The sequence below is a fragment of the Gallus gallus genome, chromosome 3 (genome assembly GCF_016699485.2).
Source record: "Gallus gallus isolate bGalGal1 chromosome 3, bGalGal1.mat.broiler.GRCg7b, whole genome shotgun sequence".
Taxonomy (NCBI): domain Eukaryota; kingdom Metazoa; phylum Chordata; class Aves; order Galliformes; family Phasianidae; genus Gallus; species Gallus gallus.
The window spans coordinates 15564237-15581295 of record NC_052534.1 but is presented as its reverse complement, the minus strand read 5'-3'; the positions used below and the strand labels follow the sequence as shown (position 1 = coordinate 15581295).

The window sequence follows — 17059 nt, the reverse complement described above, 5'->3', positions numbered from 1 at the left end:
AGGGCTCAGCCACCTCTGCTTAGAAGTAGCCAAGCAAATCCGCCTGAAGCCAACATTTTCTTCCAAGGAAAGCAAGATTTAAAGAAACCACTTTGTTTTAATAACTTTGTTGCATCATCCCTAAGCTAACGCGTTTTAGAATCCAAACCATCCAGATTCTGTTCAAATAGTTTGAGATGTAATTAAAACACAAAGCTCTGAACCTCATAACATAATATCACCACAAAGGCAACTTATGTTCTCTGACTGAGGTATGTCATGTCACGATGAGCAACTTTCCCTTCTGCATGAAATTAAAGAAAAGCACACAATTTAATGGAGCATTCAACCAAAAGGAGCACCAGGCTAATGCCTATACGAAGGGAGAGCAATATAGTCCCCATGTTTGAGTGAGAATACATAAAAGAATTTATTAAGTTTAGGCTTGTGGAGGGGGAAGAAAGAATTTGAGATACACTCCTACTTTCAGACTACATTCCAACTATCAGTGGTGCCAAGGAGAGAAGAACATCTTGTAGCAGTAGGCCTTTATGCTGACTAACAACGATCTTACTGGTGAAACCTGCTCACTGGTAGTATGCCGTCAGGAACATCTATTCACAAGAGAGGAAAAGAAAGGCTGTAGAGATAGCTCTGTGCACATAGCTGAGCTAGTGAGGTGAAAAGACAGCATGGTAACCTGCCAGTCATCAAGTGCATGAGCAGCACGAGTACTGGAAGACAGACTCTCATGAAGAACGGTAAGTTGAGGTGCAGCATGACCGGATAAAAAGGCAAGTGACTGAGAGCTGAGGGAGCCCTCCAGGAAAATGGCACTGCCCACTGGCTGCAGCCTTCATCCCCTCCCTGGGTGTTCAGCTGTGGGCACAATCACTGGGTGACACTGGGTGCTCTAAGCCACCACAGCCATCCCGCATCGTGCCAGTAAGAAGTAGGCAAGCATGGTCTCCTTCAGTGTATGAAGGCCAAGAACAGCAATCTGGGTGAGCTATCAAATTGTGTAACAGAGTAAAGGAAAAAAAAAATAAATTAGGAGGACGACAAAAAACAAAGAGCACTTTCAGTGGTACGTGATATTTAAGTGGGATCTTTTGGGGTGAAACGGATGGAATAGGTCTCAGAAATAAGCTGGAGAACTAGAATGTATGGATTCAAGGAAGAACTTCTGGAAAGTTGCTAAAAGGATGGCATTCTCCAACACCCCAGCATACAAGGTGCATAGAAAGAAGGCTGGATCATGTGTCCTCTTGGCCTTTCCTTAAGCATAATCTCTTGATCACAGTTAGAAAAAGGACTGGAGCAATACAGGATATTGGCCTGACCAGTCAGGTTTATAATCCTACAATCAAAATCCTTTCACTAGATATCAGCTTCCCCTTATCTGGTTTGCAGACTCTTTGTATGACTGGTATGAAATCAAAGCTTTCTGCACACAGCCTCTGGGCCTATGGCGAGCCTTGTAGCATATCCTACCACATGAATAGCAAAGAATTCACTTCCATCTGTCACGGCTGACACTAAAGTTCTTTCCGTAGGCTAAGCTGCCCTATTTCTCTGGAGAAAAGGAGACTTGTGCCTACAGACACTAATTCTGCTTTCTGTTGTACCTATATGGCTGGAGTCAGCCCATGATCTGCAGTCTGCTCCTTTCATATTGTTCACCAAATTAAAGATGACATGTCTTGACACCAAAAGGAAAGGCTTTCCAAGCACATCTCATCTGATTACATCTTTAGTCCATCACACTGTCAACATCTTCCTACTCAAAACTACAAAAAGGACCCTTTCCCATGTAAACAGTTCCTAAGTAATGAAGACTTCATGGGAAACAGTGTGGAACCAAGAAAAAACAAAAGGAATTGTGGGTCTGATGAAAAAGCTATTCTGGTAAGTTACTTTTACCCCCCATGTCAAGCTCCATATATTGATGTATTTGCTCTTCTCCAATAAAAATGAGATGTTCACATGAAATAGCTTTCAATACACATCAAGTTCCAAATCGTACTGTTGTTGCTACATTATTTCCCATATTTTTGGGGTCTCAACAGTATCATATGCTGTTTGTGGCCACCATTATGGAAAAGGCCCAGAGCTGGTCCTGCAGAATATGGAGGAGTATCACCAACTCTCAGCTTGTATCCGGTGATGGTCATACAGCTGAGGTAGCCTCAACTAGAATTCAGACACACAACTGCATAAACCACATCATCTTTCTCACCTCTCCTTCCTAATACTCGATGGATGTCCAAGAGATTACCCAATTCTTCTTCCACCTTAGGGAGGCCTCATAGCTGGCCTTACTAATTGCTTTCGGAGACAAAAATCTTAACATTTATTCCAACTGAACAGTGTGAACAGTGTCTCAAAATGATATTTCAGGGGATTTCTGCATGCCTGTGGGGAATACAAATTTCCTGGGTGTTTGTTGTTGTTGTTGTGTTTTTGGGTTTTTTGTTTGTTTGTTTGTTTTTGGTGAGGAAGGAGGGGAGGGAAGCACTACTTGTACCCATTCTTTGTCTTCTTCAGCAAAAAAAGCAGAACTTAAACATTGACATGAGCTTCCATAATCACACCAGCAAATCTCAGGTATGCCTTTCAGTGTCCAAAGAAGGAGATCTCAACAAAGCCAACAAGCGTCTAGAAATGAAGGAGCAGTTTACAAAGCCCCTAGGGACTCTGTAGAGACATACTGCTCTACAAGAGCCTATTTTCTGTCCTATGCTCTGTTCACTGTTTTCAAAGTGAGCCAATGTTATTGGAAGGTCATCAGGGAGCTCTGGCAGGTGAATTTAATCCAGGGCTTTCCCAGGAATGGGAGAAATTCCTGTAGAGTTTATCTGGAACCTGGACACTAAATAAGATCAACACAGAAAACTGACAAGTCACAACTGAAGAAGTGAACTCAGAGCAGGATTCACCAGAGAGCACTGGGCTAACAGGCTATAAAGTGGTGTGGCAATCTTTCTGTAACAGAAGGCAAGGAACAGCACAAAGATATCACAGTACTTAAAGAGGAAAGAGGGAATCAGCTCTCTCAGGATCTGTCTGATCACTCTTGCTCTAGAAAACATCAAGTACCAACAGCTTCAATCAGAGGAGGGCTTCATTTTGCCTGTTACAGTGTAGAGCTACTCTTGGCTTCATCATTTCAGCACCTAACGTTGGGGTTGGGATGAAGAGGAAGGGGGAAGGAAATCAATACACGAGCAAGGGTGGGGACCATGTCATTAGCATGAACCCTTGCAGGTGTCAAAATAGAATCACAGAATCATTAAAGTTGGAAAAGATCTCTAAGATCATCCAGTCCAACTGCCAACCCATCCCCCCCATGCCCACTAACCATGTCCCTCAGTGCCACATCTCCACAGTTCTTGAACACCTCCATGGTTGGTGACTCCACCACATTCCTAGGCAGCCTGTTCCAATACCCCACCACTCTTGCTGAATTTTTTTTTCCTAATATCCAACCTGAACATCCCTGGGGTAACTTGAGGCCATTCCCTCTCATCCTATCACAGGTACACAAGAGAAGAGATTGACCCTCACCTCACCACAACCTCCCTTCAGGCAGTTGTAGAGAGTAATAAGGTCTCCTCTGAGCCTTCTCTTGTCCAGACTGAACAATCTCAGTTCCGTCAAATGCCATTCATAAGACTTGTGCACCTGACCCCTCATCAGCTTCATTGCCCTTCTTTGGATTTTCTACACCAGAGGCCCTCCTTTCTGCAAGGCCAAGAACACTGATGGGGATCTGACTTGTCTGTTGCTAACTATTCCAAGGGAAAAAAAAAAAAGAATTAAGTAGGTATCCTTGAGACCAATTCTTACAAAAATGAATCTACAAGGAAATGGTAACTCCAGTGCTTTCCTTCACCAGAGATGAAGCCCTGTCTTGAAGGAATATTATAATAAAGCCTGCAAAAGCACGAAGAACGTAGAAGTTGCAGCAGTGGACACCACACACCCAAAGAACATCACACCTCAAAAAGTTTCTGATCTCAATGCAACAGCATGAAAACGTGTTAGGAGTTGGATGATCACAGGCACACAAAGAAAAAAATTCATGCATAACAGGGGTTGGAACTTGATCTTTAAGGCCCCTTCCAACCTAACTCATTTTACAATTCTATGAATTCCTCACCTGCACTTTGTATACTGAGATACAGTCTCAAGAGAAGTTAGTGGAGTGAAATGCAGCCATAGCACCGAGCCATTACTGATGCACACTGCCCTTTAGTCGTGGCACCTGTAAGGGCACAGCACCCACCAGCTTTAGTGCTGAGCTCACCCTATCACACACACAGCAGGGGGTTAAACTCGCTCACACGGTGAAAAAAATGCCACGCTGAGAAACCTCTGTTGTGATCCACTGAGAAGTTTGCAGCTAAAGGTAGCATTTCCACTGACAGTACCAGAAGCATAAAGGAATTGACGTGCCGCGATAAAACTAGGAAACCCTTCCTTCTACCAGTCAAACGACCTCATCTTTGCAAGCCAACAGAAATTCGGGAATGCAGAAGAAATCGTGGTGCACGGTAGGCTGGGGCTGCTGGGGAGCAGAGTGCCAGCAGCACTGAGCTCCCCCCACCAACACCCCGAGAGCAGCAGCGGTCCCGCCGGGGTCCCACGGCTCACGGAGCCCCGCTGGGTGCCCGATGCGCCTCAAGGTCACGGTGCTGCCACGCAGCCGCCAGCGGGTCAGAGCCAGGCGGCCGGGCAGCTCTCAGCGTGCAGGGGATGGGGAAGGGCCGCAGGCAGGCGCCGGCACCAACTTGGGAACGGCAGGCAATAAGGGCACAGAGACTCCGTGCTGAAAGGCTGCAGAAGACCCGAGCGCTGAAACCTCTCTGAGAAGAGAAACGCTCAGCACCCACCCGAGCACCAAAGAGCTCTCCCAGAATAACACAATGAGAACTCTCCCTGACGAAAAAGCCCGGCGCAGCGGGGCTGGCTGTGCAGCGTTCCGCCAGCCGCGAGGCGGGCACCGCGCGTGCCGCCCATCGCTGAGGCGCAGCGCCGCGGCTTCGAGCCGCGCTTCCCCGTAGCGGCCCGCAGCCGGCTCAGGGCCCGGCCCCCCTCCGCCCCCTGCCCGGCCCCGCACGACGCCCGTGGCCCCGCCGGGCGCCGCAGCCACCTCCCTCCCGCCCTGCCCCTCCCCGGCGGCCCCTCCCGCGCCTCGCCCTAAGCGCAGGCACCTGCTCGCCCGAGACAGGCTCGGCCGCCGGGCTCCGGACCCGCGGAGCCTCTTCCGCCGCCACCCCGCGCCCCCGGCCCGGCCCCTCACCTGGGGCCGCCCCGCCTCCCCCGCTGAGGAGATGGCCGCGTCCGCCTCTGCACTGCAGCTGTCGGCACGCTGCTCCCCCCCTCCCCCGCCCCTCTCGGCAGATGGTTCGCCCCACCCCATCCCGCCTTCTCATTGGCCGCGCTCCGCCGTCATTCCTCGTCGGGCCCGCCCACCGCCCGGGGCACGCCGGGAAGCCGAGTTCTCCGCTCCGGCCCACTCCCCTTCGGCGGGCGGCACCGGGCGGAGGGACGGACTACAGTTCCCGCGACGCCCCGCGCGCGGCCCCGGAGCGGCCCGGCCCGGTGCGACCCGTACCCCGCATCTCCCTCACCGCCGGAGGGGCGCCCCCTCCCCGCACAACGGCCGCGAAGGCCGCCGAGGCCCGGCCCGGCGCGGCTCGGCCCGGCTCACCTGGCCCCGCCGCCTCTCGCTGCGGCCGGCGCGGGCGGCGCATGCCTCGCGTCCTCAGTGCGGCTCGCTGGGCTCGGTGCCGCCGGCGCCGGGCGCTGCGGCTGCGGGGCGGGGGCGGGCCGGCCCCGGGCGCATCCTCCCCCTCGGAGCCGCGGCGGGCGGCGGGATTCGCCCACAATGCACCGCGCGCCGCACCGCCAGCATCAGCCCTGACATCACCCGCGGCCGCCCCCGCCCCGCCTGGCCCGCCCCGCGCCCGCCCCGCGCCGCCGGCAGCTGCGGACCGGCACCCCGCATCCTGCGGGCCCTGCGCCGGAGCAGCCCCAAGCTGAGCCCTCGAGTCCCCAGCCGTGTCCCCGCAGCGCGGCCCGTTTCCTCTTGTCCGATTGCAATAGGGCCTGCCAAAAAAGTCTGCCCCATTCCTTCTTACGGCCCCGCTTCACATACTGAGAGGCCGCTCTCGGGTCTCCCCAGAGCATTCTCTTCTCCAGGCTGAGCGGCCTCAGCTCTCTCAGCCCGTCCTCATAGGGGTGGTGATCCACACCTTGGCTCATTTCTGTGGCCCTCCTCTGGATGCGCTCCAACAGGTCCATGTCTCTCCCGCACTGAGGACTCCACATCTGGATGCGGTACTCCAGGTGAGGTGTCACCTCCATCTCCCTGCTGGCCACACTTCTGATGTGGCTCAGGATACAGCTGGCATTCTAGGCTGCGAGGGCACATTACTGGCTCATATCCACCTGCCACTCACCAGTATCCCCAAATCATTTTTGGCAGGGCTGCGCTCATTCCTTTCATCCAACCATTACTACACAGAACTACTGGCTGTGTCCCTTGGTATCGCTACAGACCCTCCATGCCTGCCAAAGGGCTGCTAAAACCTCGTGGCTGGGGCAGGAGGTCATCTCAGGGCACTTGGCTGCTCCAGGGAACAAATTCCTATGCAGTGGTGCCATGAGCCTTTGAGAGCTGCCATTGAGAAGTGGCATTTGCAGATCACAGTGAATGGAATTCCCCACAGCTAGTAACACCTGCATCAGTGCTTGTGGAGAATGCAGCGGGAAGTGGTGGTCTCTTCTCTCAGGTAATGAGTGATGGGATGCAAGAAAATGGTCTCATGCTGTGCCAGGGGAGGTTTTAGTTAGACATGAAGAAGAATTTCTTCATAGAGAAGGTGGTCAGGCATTGGGATGGGCTGCCCAGGGCAGTGGTGCAGTCCCCATCCGTAGAGGTGTTTAAGAGACTTGAGAATGCGGCACTTCAGGACATTGCTTGGTGATGGGGCTCAGTAGGTTAGACTGATGGTTGGACTTGGTGATCCTGAAGGTCTTTTCCAACCTGGATAATGCTATGATTCTATGAAAGAAGCACTGCAACATCTCAGAGACTCGCCTCCCTTCTACGCTACATGCTTGGAGGGAAGAAAGGAGATTGGGACTGTTCTTGTCCCACCAAGCAGCCCAGCTGCACTGCGAGATTAGGTGTTCTCCTGGCTGGATTATGTCTGAGTTGTGTTGATGGCAATCAGAGCTTTCTTGGAGGAAAAAGAGTCTGAATTTGTGGGTGGAGGGTGGTCTACCGAAGCATGAGAAAAATAAAACCTCGTGTTGGAAGAAGGAAGTCGGTCTTATATGGAAGATAAGCAGAGAATGGCAGCATTCCCAGGAGATTTCAAGGTCTGTAAATTAAACAGCTATGTTTTCAGCCCTAAGAATTTAATTTCATGCTCTTTCTTTTGGAAAGCACTCCCCTCCACCTCTGTTTGCTCGTTTCGTGGAAAGCATTCATCTGAAAACCTGATTTATTTATCTATTTGTTTACTTCTTTTTGCAGATAAGTAGTCGTTGATGGAGAACTTCGGTGCAATCCTTAAGCCAACCAACTGGAGGAGGAACGACTGCCCATACTGCTATCCGGCACAAGGTGGCACACGCGCTATGAGTTCCAACTTTGTTACCCCAGAAGTAACAGCGGCATAGGAAAGATGAGGAAGTAAGGCATAACTGCTTCAACAGTGCGGTAAGGCTGACTTTACAGGGAAGTTAAGAGTGTGTTCATTCTTGCACGTTGCTTATAAAACGCAGCTGGAAATGTCAGAAGTGACACGAATCCAAATCCTAATAAAATTTATATTGTTTACCTAGATAACATCTGATGATATTCTTTGGATAGGAAAAATCTTGGGAAAACACTGTCTGTCCGTGCCACTGGCAGAACAATCTCAATCTCAGCATAACCAATAGGTTGAAGTTGCTGCTCCTGAGCATGAAATGTGCTTTGTCCACCCAAATTCTGGGAATTATTTGAGCTGTCGTTTAGGAAAAGCTCGGTAGTTTGGCTTGTCTTAAGGAGGAAGACAAATATTCTTAATACGAGCTTTGCAGTGTTGTGCTGAGAGGCTGGACCGGACTACATAACAGAATTAATATCCTGCAAAGAGGATAACACAGAGCAGGTCTGTGTTACCTGCTATGAGATCTCACTGGTGAGGGTCGGGATTTAATGTGGTTCCCCCGCCAACTTGGCGCTGAGTGAAGAAGTGCTTTGATGCCAAAGCTGGGAGCTGCGCGGTGCGGCTGAGCTGCGAGGCGGAGGGAGGTGATCCTCCCCTCTGCTCAGCGCTTGGAGCCCGCACCCGGAGCACTGGGTCCAGCTCTGGGCCCCCAGTACACGGACACGGCGGAGAGAGCTCAGCGCGGGGTCCACCAAGGCGACGGAGGGGCCGTGGGGACTCCTCCTGGAGGACCTTCGCAGCCGCCTGGACGCGGGTCCGTGCGCCCAGCTCCGGCCGTAGGGGGTTCCGCAGCGAACCCCGAGGTGCCGTCCCGCTCCGCCGCCCCGCCTGCACGGCCGCCCGCTGCCTCGCGGCGCTCCCGGCCCGTCCCCTCCCGGAGGCGGGGGTGTTCCGGGGCCGGGGCGGCGCCGCGCCCGGAGGGGCCGGGAGCAGCGGGGAGGGGAGCGGCGGGGCCCCGACGGCGGAGCAGGGCCGTGCCCCATGGCGCTGGCGGCGGTCCGCGCGCGGGTGCTGCGCTCCTTGAGCCGCCCCCCGTTCGCTGCTCGGCGCTGCAGCGGCCCCGCTCATCTCCCCCCCGGCTGCTACGGCGCTTGGCAGGAGCGGGCGGCCCGCGACCCGGCCGCTTTTTGGGCGGATGCGGCGCGGGGGGCTCTGCGCTGGGACAGCCCCTTCCACACGGCCTGCGAGGCCGCCCCGGCCGGCGCCGGAGCCCGCTGGTTCCTGGGCGGCCGCCTCAACGTGTCGGGTAAGCATCCCGCGGCCGCGCATCCCTACCCCTGCGCCGCTGGAGCCGCCCTGGCGGCGGCGGCGGCGGCGGCCGTTCTCGGCCCGGTCTGTCCGAGTGCCCCCCGTGACGTCGGGCGTTAGAGCCGTTTTCTGGGGGAGAAAACGAAGCGTCTGGGTCAACGGCAGAGTTGACGGAGGGCGGTGTTCAGCGCTGCGTGGGATAAGTCTTGGAGGCGTTGTGAAACAGTCGGAAATGGCACAGTTGCGTTCCCAGTCGGATGCAGTAACCCAGCGCTGGGCTGAGGGGCTGCAGCGCACCGCTTGCCCGGCAGACGACAGGTTTCATCAGGAACCCCACCTGAGAGACCCCGCTGCAGCTCACGCTCTGGTGCAGAGGGAACAGAAGGAGAGAGTACAGGTGATGCTGCTGTCACGCTCAAAGAACGCTCCTGAAATACAAGGGACCAAAGCCAGCACCTAGAAACAGTTACATTTCTTCAAGACCTGCTTCTTTTCAATGATTTCAATGGAAGGCTGAATGTGTAGGGAGCTGGAGGCTGGTCTCTCGTTTTCCTCACACCTAGCTTGATGGTGGGGTCTTTCCATAGCGATGTGTATTTGTATATATTTTTTTAACTTCATTCCCTAGGAGAGTGCTTGTATGAGTAGATTGCAGTTCAGTGGTGCAGAAAATGTAACGCTGCCAGCCAGCCACCTTGCTTTAGAACAGAAGAGCAAACACTGGGCAGGAGGAATCCCACAGGGAGGGTTCCTGGCAGTGGATCCCAAAGGAGTGGAGAGGTTGGCAAAGTCCTGCTCCCAGCACCCAGCAGTGGAAGGGAAGTGAGTTTTTAGCCGGACATGTTTTCAATGATTCCTGTTGTAAGGAAGGTCCTGGCTGAGCACTGAGGCTTTTGGGGATTTGCTGTTTCCTCTGTAGGATGGGATCTGCACCTTCTTCTTGATCCCATGTGAGTCAGGTATCTGGCGATCATAGAGACATAGCACTGGTTGGGCTGGAAAGGGCCTTAAAGCCCACCCAGCCCCAACCCCAGCCATGGGCAGGGCTGCCCCCCCAGCTCAGGCTGCCCAGGGCCCCATCCAACCTGGTCTGGAGCACCTCCAGGAATGGGGCACCACAGCTTCTATGGGCAGCGGTGCCAGGGCCTCACTGCCCTCTGAATGAAAAATGTCCCCCTAATTAACTCTCTCCTCTTTTAGTTTGAAGCCATCCCTCCTTGCTCTATCACCACCCATGTAAAGAATTCTGTCCCCCTCCTGCTTATAAACTCCCCTTAAGTACTGGAAGGCCTCAATGCGGTCTTCCCAGAACCTTTTCCAGGCTGACCAAGCCCAGCTCCCTCAGCTTGCTTTCACAGGAGAGGTGTTCTCGCCCTCTGAACATCTTTGTGTTGCTCCTCTGGACCCGTTCCAGAAGCTTCACATCTTGCTTGTGCTGGGGGCCCCAGGCCTGGATGCAATACTCTACCTGGGGGCCTCATGATCTCTTGATTTGAGCTGAGAAAACACGGCAGCACTTCAGGTGATTCAGAGCATCCTGCATTCCTGTCTCCAGGCATAGCTGGAGTGCAGGTAGGTCCGTGTTCTACTGCTTTCTACTTGGGGGACCTTGCAGTGAGAACTGGAGAAGTGTGAGATTCAGCCCTTCTGGGCTTATTTCATTGTAACTCCTGGCCAGGAAAAGACCCCAGCAAGCTTTCGCACTCGCAAGCCATTGTGTTCTCAGGAGCACATCTCATCAAAACGAGGAGTTTCTGTGTGCTTTTCCACGCATTGTCAAGGGGGTGAGGAAACGTCTGGAGAAACCATTAGAGGGAAGCAGCAGGAGGCAGCTCACCAAGTTCTATTTTGCGAAATGAGTGAAAGCACTCGTATGGTCAGGAAGGAAATAATAGCATTTGGCCCTGTTTCACCTGCCAGCTCTCGCTGAGCAAAGGGTTACAACTCTCACTGGGCTCAGCCGCGGCTTGCTGTAACACAAACACTGAAAGCTCATAGTGCTGCTCGCAGGTAGGAAACGCTGCTTGGGAAACGAATCCCTGTGAATGCATTTGACTGTAATGTGGTGCAGTGCCTGTGGGTATTGCTGCCATGGGGATGGAGGTGGGAATTGCTAAAGGTCTCAGAACAACCTGCAGCAGAGCTGATTTCCTATGAATGCATGACAGAGGAAAGCAGCGTGTAAGTGCTGAAGGCATTCCTGACGAGAGCTTTTGTCCTCCTGTGTTGTAAGATGACATGAGGAGTGATTTTATCTCCTTCGTTTCTTTGGCACTGCTGCAGGAATTTATATTAAAAAGTAAAAGGCTTTAAACAACTGAAGGGCCTTTTTCCTCATATTTTTGAGATTAGCAGTTGTTTTTGTAGTGAAACGTGCTGAATTCTGACAGCAGTGTATCTCCTGTTTGCCTTCGGGGGCTCACTTCCACAGTGCTGTAGGTCAGCTGTGATCTCAGACCAGCAGAAGCGTACTCCTGGGCTGCAGGTTGCCTATACTTTACCAATATTGACCCAACAATAGGCAGCTTTCATTGCACTTAGTTCATCGGAAAAATGAAATCCTATCCCACCAGTATTAATATCTCCAGGAAATATGCTTTGAAACTCAGCATTTTCTTCAGGGCTTTCTCTGAGTTGCACAGCAGTGCGCCTGAGTGGTTTTTAATAATTGCCTCTTGAAATACCCTAACTGCCTTCATGAGAATATAATGAAGTACATAATTGTCACTTTGGCTTGGAATTAGTACTTTACAAGTCTAATCTGTAAACAGCGGGCATGTTGCTGTTGAGCACAAAGGTGACTTTCCTGAGAGGGTTCTACAGAAGTTTCCTTACGGTGGGTGCTGTCTGTCAGCCCATTCATACATCTCACACAGAGTTTGGTTCTGAAACCACTCTGCACTTCATACACAGCTGGAGGTTTCCCAGAGGGGTGGTGGATGCCCCATCCCTGGAGACTTTCAAGGCGAGGCTGGGTCAGGCCCTGGGCTACCTGATCTAGCAGCGCATGTCCCTGCTCATTGCAGGGGAGTTGGACTAAATGACCCTTAAAGGCCCCTTCCAACTCTAAGGATTCCATGATTCTATGATTCTTAGATGTGTAGATGTCCGTACTCCATCAGTTGTGGAGTAACTCCATGAGTTTATGCCAGTTCCTAAAGTTTTACATACTTTCAGTTAATGGAAAATCAGCTCTTTCAATTATAAATGTTTTGCCTGAGTGGTTAGTAGACAATTCAAACGATGCGGTGCTACAAATGGAAGCTGGGGAAGACAAGGCTGCAAGGTTGATGCAGTGAATTGCTGCTCTGAGGAGGAGAACCATCAGAAGACTTACTTGTCTTTGTGCTTTGTTTAAACCTCTGTTTTCTTACAGTAAATTGCTTGGACCAGCATGTTGAGAAGTCCCCAAACAGAGTGGCTTTGATATGGGAGAGAGATGAGCCCGGAACTGCAGTGCATGTCACATACAGGTATGGCACTCTCTCACGATGCTCTACAATGCCTGGCAGTATGGTGGGATTGGGAGAAGAGCTGATTCTCTGAAACTGGACTTCTGTGAAACTCTGCATTCTTCCAATGTACTCCAGCATGTGGAACGTGCAGCCAGGGCATTGCTGCCAGCTTAGAGTATCATGATGGGATAGCTTATGAAAAACTGAGGCATGTTCCCCTGCTAGAAATGATACTCTTCCTTGGTTTCTTCATGGGGAGGGCTCCCTGTTCCTTGAGTCCTACATAGTGAATAAACTTCTGGGAGGCTGAGAGGTGCAGCAGATGCGCATTAGTGACAGTTACTGAAAAATTCAGTTCTGACATCATCTTCTGTTTATTCTGTTAATCAGGTTTGCCTGTAGATTCTCCTTCTCTGAGTGGGAGCTTTTAGAACAGAAGGACTTGTTCTTCTTTTCCTTGGCTTTTGTCTCATCCTCATGTTTTCTTTTTGCTCAGTAGAGTGTCCACGGGAAAAGTTCTGCGAGCAGCTTCCAGTTTCAGAACAGCAGCAAGTGTGTTGGTGCAAAGAATGCCTTGTGTTGCTGGAGGGATCTTAAGTTCTCTGTATTCCTCTTCCACGTCCCCAGTGCACTTTAGAGTAATCTTGAGGCTGTTATGAGTGGTATCGACTTGTAATTGCTGCTATAGTCTGTAAAGTTTGCTGGAAAATGTCAGACTTGAAGCATATTTCTCTTCTCCCTGCTACGTGACCTCAATTAGGGGAAATACCTGCTTGCAAAAATGCCTTTTACATCATCTGTCTCTACAGTCAGATGTTTCCCAGACTTGTATGTTGCTCAGTGCCTGTTTCAGGCAGCTAGATGTTTGATCTGCTGGATCAGAAAGCAGAAGCAACATAGAAAGTCCCAGCATCTGATTCCTTTACAAGATACGCTGCAGCATGTCGATAGTTGGGATCTGTGGGACTTTTCGACTGTAAATAGCTCCAGTTGTCTGTTTTCCCTTCAGCATTTATCAAAGCTCCTGAAAACATAATGCATTAGAGTGAAGAAGTTGGTCGGCAGGGAGAAACAGGTGTGCAAAGAACTTTGAGAGGTTAGTGCACCATACAACGTATTGTAGCCAACTGGGTAGCTTTCCTAAACCTTTGAGTTTTGTTTTTGGCATTCTGGCTGTATGAAGTGAGAAGGAATCTGGGGTTTCTCCTGAAGTGTGAGGAGGTGTACGTACTTCTACAGCTGTGTTCATGTCTCATGTGTGCAAATGGGAGTATACTGGGTGGGAATTGGGTGTGTTGTGTTGTGATTAACTTAGAAGAGTGGCCCGTCAGATAGTAGAGACTCATTCAAGGCAACTCCAGCCTTCCCCTTAGGCTGTGCTGCTTGAAATGTGTTGAGCTGCTCTAGATCCTCAAATGGTTTTCTCAGGATCTCCAGAAGAATGAGAAACATCTTCTGAACAGCAACAGAACCATTTTTCTCATGGCCCATGGCATTCAAAAAATGAATTTGAAGGAAAGCATATTTTCAGCCTGTGGATTTGTGATTGCAGTGGCTTAAAGACAAGTATTACACTTTTTGTAGTAACATCTTGGTTTCAGTAGAAGGTTTTTGAGGGAAAGCATGCCAGAAGATGAGTTGCCACTGTGGTGTCAATTCAGTAACCCCAAGTGAGCCTTCTGTGGCAAAGTGAGCTCTACACATTAGCCCCAGCATGAAAAGGAAATGAAAGGAGCGTTCGATATCAGCAGTTCCCAATTGCTCTTATCTGTAGCAGAGAAATTATAGCCCTTTTGTTAGGATTTGGATGCACTGTTAATGGGAGAATAGCCCTGAAATCATGCATGGGGGAGGTAAAGACTTGAATTTGGCCTGTCTTATATACCAGATTTGGGGAAAGTCTCCGAATCTCAGGTGGGAGGTGCCCAAAGATAAGTGTTGTAGAGTACAAGGCTCTAGTTTGTTGTTACCTGCTTTGCAGAGCTTGCTGTTATGCGCTTCTTCTCCTTATAGATGTACCTTGGGAGGCCTGAGGAAAAGTACAGCTCCTTGCATGGATGCTCTTCCTTCTGTGTGGGTCTTGCAGGGGCAAGAAAACAACTGAGTGTCAGCCCTGTTCCCAGCACAGGCAGTGAAGAAAGCAAGCTGTTGTGCAGGAAAAGGGCATGAACATGCTTCTTCCTTCTACAATTAAGGGAAAGGCCTACACGAGCCAGGCCTTCTACATGCATTGGTGAGAAATGCAGCTAGGCCGCAGGGTGCTGTCCCAGCTCACTCATTGTAAGGAGGGATAAAGGCCTCCATTTTCTTGTACATCCCCACTAACTGCCTTACAGGAAGTGAGCAAAGAGCTCAAAGATCTGGGGCTGTGCTGTGAGTCAGCATACATCTTTATGCATGGTTGTTGGCAAAGTGGGTTGTGTTTATTCAACTGAGTTTAAGGGCTCTTTGCTACAACAGGAATTCAAACATATCCTTATTGGCAAAGATTCACAAAGCCTTGGGTAAAACATTGTAGTTTTATTGAAATGGTGATTGCTACTCCTGGAAGCTCAGTTGCGATGAATCCATATCTTCTGTTGAAAGCCTCTGCTATAAAACTGAATTACTCCTTTGGAGAGCCCTCCTGACTCCTTGCCATTTGCCAGACGTATACCAGAGTGGCCCCAAAGGGCAAGGCTGACCTGCTGGAGGGCTCCTGGCTCCCAGAGCAGCCTCAGCACCTCTGTCCTGAAGCAAGGAGGCTCAGCTAGTGGATTTCACCAACCACCAGTGCTTGCTGCATCCCAGATGCTGGAGACGTGATTAAGTGGCATGAAGGTGGGAGATGTTTTTTTACAGCTTTGTGCCAACAGGGCATGTGTCTCTCCTGAGAGTGGGTGGCTGCAGTCAGCAAACTGGAGACAAATCATGCCTTTTTTTATCAAGTGGTCTGGCTAACCAACCACAAAGGTATTGCTAGGATGCTGGCAAAGTAGCACTTAGCCCACAGCAGTGTGCTGCTGTGAGCAGAGAGCTGAACTGATTGGTGAAGGGTCCAACCTAGCTGGGAGTATTTTATCTTGGTCTGGGGATGTTGTCAGCACCCAGGAGCTTTGAAACCTTGCAGAGGAGTTCCTGAAGGCACTGCTGAGCCTGGGTTTTAAAGTGCACTATATTATCAAGCGAGTTATATAAGCAGGCAGAGTTCAGTGCTGGAGCTGCTAGGTTATTGACTTTGTAAGCTCAACAGCAGGCAAGCTTAAAAACCAGTACCTGAAGCTATGCCAGGCCTCTCCCTCTCTGATATGTTTTTTCTCTCCTATGTTTCTTATTTGCCACAGTATACACAATGCAGCCACCAGTGAGCAAGTGTTCCCCAGAACTATAAAATCCTAAGTTGTAAGCAGGAAAGAGAGAATGAACGAGGAAAATATTCTGCTAGTTTGTTGAATACCTTTATCAACCAGATCATAACTTTATCAAGCTGTTCAAGGCAGTGCAGTGAGTTACAGAGGAACTATACTACTGTGCAGAGAGGGAGTTGCAGAGTTGGAGTGGGGGCGTAGTTGTCTGAGCGTTATGAGAATGGGTATTCCCAAAGGCAGCTGTGGAAAGAAGTGAGCAGCAGTATGCATTAGCCAACCTGTTCCCACAAAGAATTGCAGGCTGGGTCTCAATAAAAGGGTTCTCCTTTACAAGGGACTTCATTCTGGTGCCAAAAATGTTGCAGGCAGAGGAAATGTTTGAAAAAGACTCAGAGAATGTTTTGTGTTGGAAGGGACCTTTAAGACCACCTCATCCCAACCCCTGCTATAGGCAGGGACACCTCCCTCTAGACCAGGCTGCTCACAGCCCCATCCAGCCTGGCCTCGAACGCCTGCAGGGAGAGGCATTCACAGCCTCTGGCACCCTGTGCCAGTGCCTCACCACCCTCACAGAAAAGAATTTCTTCCTAACATCTAATCTAAATCTACCTTCTTCCAGTTTAAAATCATTTCCCTTCATCCTGTCACTACGTGCCCTTATTAAAAGTCCCTCCCCAGCTTTCCTGTAGGCCCCTTCAGGTACTGGAAGGCTGCTATAAGATCTCAGAGCCTTCTCTTCTCCAGACTGAAGAGCCCCAGGCCTCTCAGCCTGTCCTCACAGTGGAGGTGCTCCAGCCCTCTGATCATCTTCCTGGCCCTCTGGACACACTCCAACAACTCCATGTCCTTCTTGTGTTGGGGGCCCCAGAACTGGATGCAGTATTCCAGGTGGAGTCTCACAAGAGCGGAGTAGAGGGGCAGAATCACCTCCCTTGACCTACTGGTCACACTTCCTTTGATACATCCCAGGATGTGGTTGGCTCTGTGCGCTGCTGGTGCACATTGCCGACTCATGTTCAAATACAGAACGTGAAGTAGGGAGCGGAAAGCCAAAGCTGAGGTGCCAGAAATGAGGTTCTCAGGTAGCTTTTCAGCATGCAAGGATGTGCTGAGAAGGAATGATTGAATGTCTTCATTAGCTACATCCCAGCGACGCCTTTAATAGGCACCGATATGGAGGTTCCTGAACCAGAGATGAAGTGGTTGAAACTGTGTTAGCGATTATAGTGGGGATGGTGTTTGGAAGCCATGTGGGTATTGCCAGGCAATGTAGTGTGGGAGGTGTTTCTCATTGGCAGCA

At 50.9% G+C, this 17059-nt stretch overlaps 2 protein-coding genes across 9 annotated transcripts in view; one reads left to right on the top strand and one right to left on the bottom strand.

The window, feature by feature from the left end:
• TTBK1 (tau tubulin kinase 1) overlaps positions 1–8559 on the bottom strand; it is a 101237-nt gene extending 92678 nt beyond the window's left edge. For 2 of the 7 annotated variants that reach the window (NM_001398211.1, XM_040696927.2), the window contains exon 1: positions 5285–5362. Coding sequence is in view for 2 of the 7 variants with exons in the window: in XM_040696929.2 (XP_040552863.2) it covers positions 5196–5417 (222 nt within the window). In the remaining 5 variants the exon portion in view is untranslated. Of the gene's footprint in view, positions 1–4141; positions 4883–5195; positions 5505–5695 lie in introns of those variants that run through there. The other 5 variants (XM_025148590.3, XM_040696929.2, XM_040696928.2 and 2 more) reach the window with 5 other exon arrangements.
• A 99-nt stretch (positions 8560–8658) lies between these two features.
• The window catches only part of ACSS1A (acyl-CoA synthetase short-chain family member 1A), a 35871-nt gene continuing 27470 nt past the window's right edge, over positions 8659–17059 (top strand). Inside the window, exons 1-2 of one of the 2 annotated variants that reach the window (XM_415011.8) lie at positions 8659–8955; positions 12334–12430. In XM_415011.8, the coding sequence (XP_415011.5) occupies positions 8691–8955; positions 12334–12430 (362 nt within the window). In that variant the 5' untranslated portion in view covers positions 8659–8690. Of the gene's footprint in view, positions 8956–12333; positions 12431–14483; positions 14646–17059 lie in introns of those variants that run through there. The other variant, XM_025149029.3, reaches the window with a different exon arrangement.